Raw genomic sequence first — 3,787 nt, 5'->3', positions numbered from 1 at the left:
GCTGCCACTGCTCGACAAGCTAAAGATCAGAATCCAAGCTTGGGGAGCCTCTTGGCTGAATAATGCAGGGAAAGTCATCCTTATGAAATCGGTCCTTATAAGTATGCCTCTATATCAACACTCCATTCTCCTTGCCCCCAAAACCTTTCTCAGTAAAATGGACAGTCTGTTGAGAAGATTTCTGTGGGAAGGTGGGAACAACAACGATAGAAGGCTCCACTTAGTGAATTGGGAGACTCTCAAGAGACCTCTTCTGGAAGGAGGCCTCCACCTGCGTAACTTGGCTGCTCAAAACCTTGCTTTGGGATCCAAGATCCTGTGGAATTTAGTCTCTGGAAACTCTAGCTGGAGTAAAAGAGTCATTTGGAAGAAATATTTCCAAGGGCAACGCTTGAGATGCTTGGATAAGCCCCCAAGATCTTTAAAAGGATCTCCGATCTTCAATCTTTGCAGTTCTGCTATGGAGCAATTCAGCCATTATCTCTACTGGATCCCTGGTAATGGGAGAAAAATCAAAATCTGGGAAGACTCGATTCTGGGTGATCAACCTTTGATTCAAGTGGAAGGTCTAGCAAATATCAAAGCTTGGCTTCAGTCCTGCAATTTGTACACTCTGTGGGATATATCTAACTGGAAGGATGATCCCGGTAGACTCTGGGATTGTTGGAATCTGGGGGAGGTTCCCCTTATGTTGCAGGGGGAAGCTTCATTACTGTTAGATCTGCTTCAAGGCAAATCTCCCTCAAAGGCCACTTCTAAGGACAAAAGAGGCTGGGGCTCCCTTTCAGGCTCTTACACTGCTTCCGAAGGTTATAAAAGAATGATGGTTGTTCCATATGCTCCTCCTGACCCAGCTCAATGGAAATTTATATGGGATTTCCCCTCACTCCCCAAAATTGACTTCTTCTGTTGGACTGTAGCGCACCAAAGCATTCTTACCAGAGATAATTTGCGTAGACGAGGGATGGAAGGGCCTTCCAGGTGCCCCCTTTGCTTGTCTGATGAAGAAACTGCCAATCATCTGCTGTTGCTTTGCCCCTTTGCTCTGGTAGTCTGGAGGGGAGTACTGATGTTAGGTCCAGCTAAACTTGACCTCCCAGGCAACATTCCTTCTCTGCTCCGAACTTGGGCCAGTTTATCTCCCTTTTGCCTTACAAAAAAAAGTCTTCTTAAAACAAGCTGGATGTGGATCCCTAAATTCATCTGCTGGAAGCTGTGGTTGGAGAGGAATAATAGAATTTTCAGAGGAGAAAGCTGCACTTCTACAAGAGTTATTTCTAAAATCAAAGCTTTGCTGGGCGAGGCCTTGGAAGCCAATACTTCCTCATGGAATGAAATGAGTCTGGTAAAAGAGGAGGAGCAATGGCTTAAAGAACTGGTTTCGAATCTGAAGGAAAGGTCCATTCCTCCTGCATTTGCCCATGCCAACTGGGAGATTAGGTTGGAGGAACTGGAGTTTATCAAGTGGAGATCGGCCTTGGATGATCGTTGTTTATTCTTCGATGGGGCCTCTAAAGGAAACCCTGGGGTTGCTGGCAGTGGTGGGGTTCTTCTACGTCCCGGAGGTTCATCAGAATTGCGGTTCCATTGGGGTCTGGGTATCGAATCCAATAACAGAGCGGAGGCTCTCGCACTGTGGCAGGGGCTGAATCTGGCGATTAATAGAAATATCCTCTCTCTCTCTGTCTTTGGAGATTCCAGACTTATCATCCAGGCGTTGACCTCTCATAAGACCCCCCGTCAGGTTCATTTAGCCACTATTATCAAAAAAATCCGGCTCTTATTGCCCAAGTTCAGTAAAATCTCCTTCTTCCACATATTAAGGAATCTCAACTCTCAAGCTGATATGGAGGCCAATCTTGGCTCCCTCTATAAACGGAGATCTCTGGTGGTCAATTCGATTGAATCTTCCTGTTCCATTCCTTAATGTTCCTGCTGATCGGACTTCCTTTCCTAATTGATCCTAGGGCTATCATTCTACTCCTCAGTACCCTGCTCTTCGGGATCTCACCTCATTGTATTATCAAACTATTTAAAACTGTGGTCTCAGGCCTGTTCTCATCTCCTGTTAGTCTTCCTTTCAATGGCCTCTGTTTCCTGTCGGCGCCCTATGTTTCAAGCATCCACAAAGGACCTTCAAGATGCCAACTCAGTTCCAGTATTGACTTTTACTCTGCTCTCAAATCTGAAGCCCATTAACATCATTATCAAAGTTTCTCATCTCCGAAAGGCTGCAATCTCGACTTGTATATCTGTGCGATGCAAAAATTGGGCCCTGCGTTGGAGCTTCTCCTTTACAGCAGCAGCATCTCCAAAGTAGAAGCGGATAATCACTACTTTCCACCAATCAATTGCATCGTTGCTCCTATGTATTGCACGAAGGAGGTCGCCACAAACATGAAATGCCCAGGGAAGTCTTCTGGCCCTTGTGCGATGCTTCGCCCATTGCCCTACAGCACCTCACTCAGCTTTGAGGGACATTCTCCTGTCAAAGTAGGCAAAGCGAACAACCCATTGAACCCGATCACTTGTCTTCCTGGTAATATCCCTAAAGTGAGGCGAACCTTTCTCGGTGATCTGTCTTCTGGTTTCTTTGACAGCAATTCCAAACAGTTATCCACGAGAATCTATCTCTATCATTGCTGTAATGTAAGAGCATGCGGCAGCTAGTTTGCCACCCTAAATAAAAATATCCGTTATTGTCAAAAAAAAAAAATCATTGTAAATGACTAATTTAGTCGTATATTCATTTTATTTGTGTTCATCATTAATCAATATAAACTACTAATTTAGTAGTTTTAGATTGATTTTATGTGTTCATTATTAATCACCATAGGTTAATTAGTATGATTTTGCAATTAAATTAAAAAAACATCATACAATGTGCATTGGTTCATCTAATATGAAAATTCAAAATTACTTATGTTAGTTAAAATACTAAACAATATCAAGTGCAACTATAAATAATTTCAACGAGAGAAATTATATTATATGAAATGTCGAGTATTACAATATGAGTTTCCAACTTAACATTGGTTGAACTACAATTTACACATGAAATTTTTTTTCATCACTATAAAACATTATCATTATGTTGTCAACTCATTGCAGGTGAATTCACCAACTATGAAGACTTGAAGATCAATCTCTATGTGTGTCTTTGTGGGATATTGGCTTTAAGGGTACCACTAGACCGGTTCTCTTCTCTCTCTTTTTGCATTTGTCGCTCCAATGTTAGTGTTCTTCTCTTTCTTCAAATCCTGCTGCTTACCATTAATACTAAGTTCCTTTTCTGAAAATAAAATAACATAGAATGCAGAGTGTAAGACATGAAAGATGATGAACACAAGAATATAAATGAAATTAGACTATAAAGGATTTATATTACATATACCTCAACATCAACAGTATTAAAGTCATTCTTCCCCATAAAAGCAAGAAACTCGAACAAGTTTTCTTCAGTTGAGCGATAGTGGCCATTATGTGGCTAGATGACCTGTATAAACAAATTAAAGTCACCATATAAAATAACACCTTAGTAACTTAGTATTCAACCTTCAGGGAAAGCTTAGGTACAATCATGCCAACTAAGTTACATACTAAAAAGCTCAAGCTGTAAATAACTTGTTAAAACAAATAATCTGAGGTGTGATGTCTAATCCTTGTCATTTTATTTGCAACAACAATTTGTTGTCTAATGCATGAACTTGGTCAAGTATATAAAAAACATGTGCTCAAATAACAACATGAAAGTAAAGTTTTCTAATAATCATGAAAATATTTCAAC

General features: G+C 40.9%; 1 protein-coding gene across 1 annotated transcript; it reads left to right on the top strand.

The window, feature by feature from the left end:
• Positions 1-964: 964 nt before the first annotated feature.
• On the top strand, positions 965-1,927 carry LOC149200775 (uncharacterized). The gene has a single exon (XM_089401062.1). It carries the CDS (start codon positions 965-967, stop codon positions 1,925-1,927), a length of 963 nt encoding a protein of 320 aa, XP_089257188.1.
• The last annotated feature ends 1,860 nt before the right edge of the window (positions 1,928-3,787 follow it).

This window comes from Pinus tabuliformis, chromosome 2_1 (assembly GCF_031772625.1).
Source record: "Pinus tabuliformis cultivar Carrire ecotype Pingquan chromosome 2_1, CPIR1, whole genome shotgun sequence".
In the NCBI taxonomy this organism is placed as follows: Eukaryota; Viridiplantae; Streptophyta; class Pinopsida; order Pinales; family Pinaceae; genus Pinus; species Pinus tabuliformis.
The sequence above is the reverse complement of the archived record's forward strand: the minus strand, read 5'-3'. Positions and strand labels throughout refer to the sequence as shown.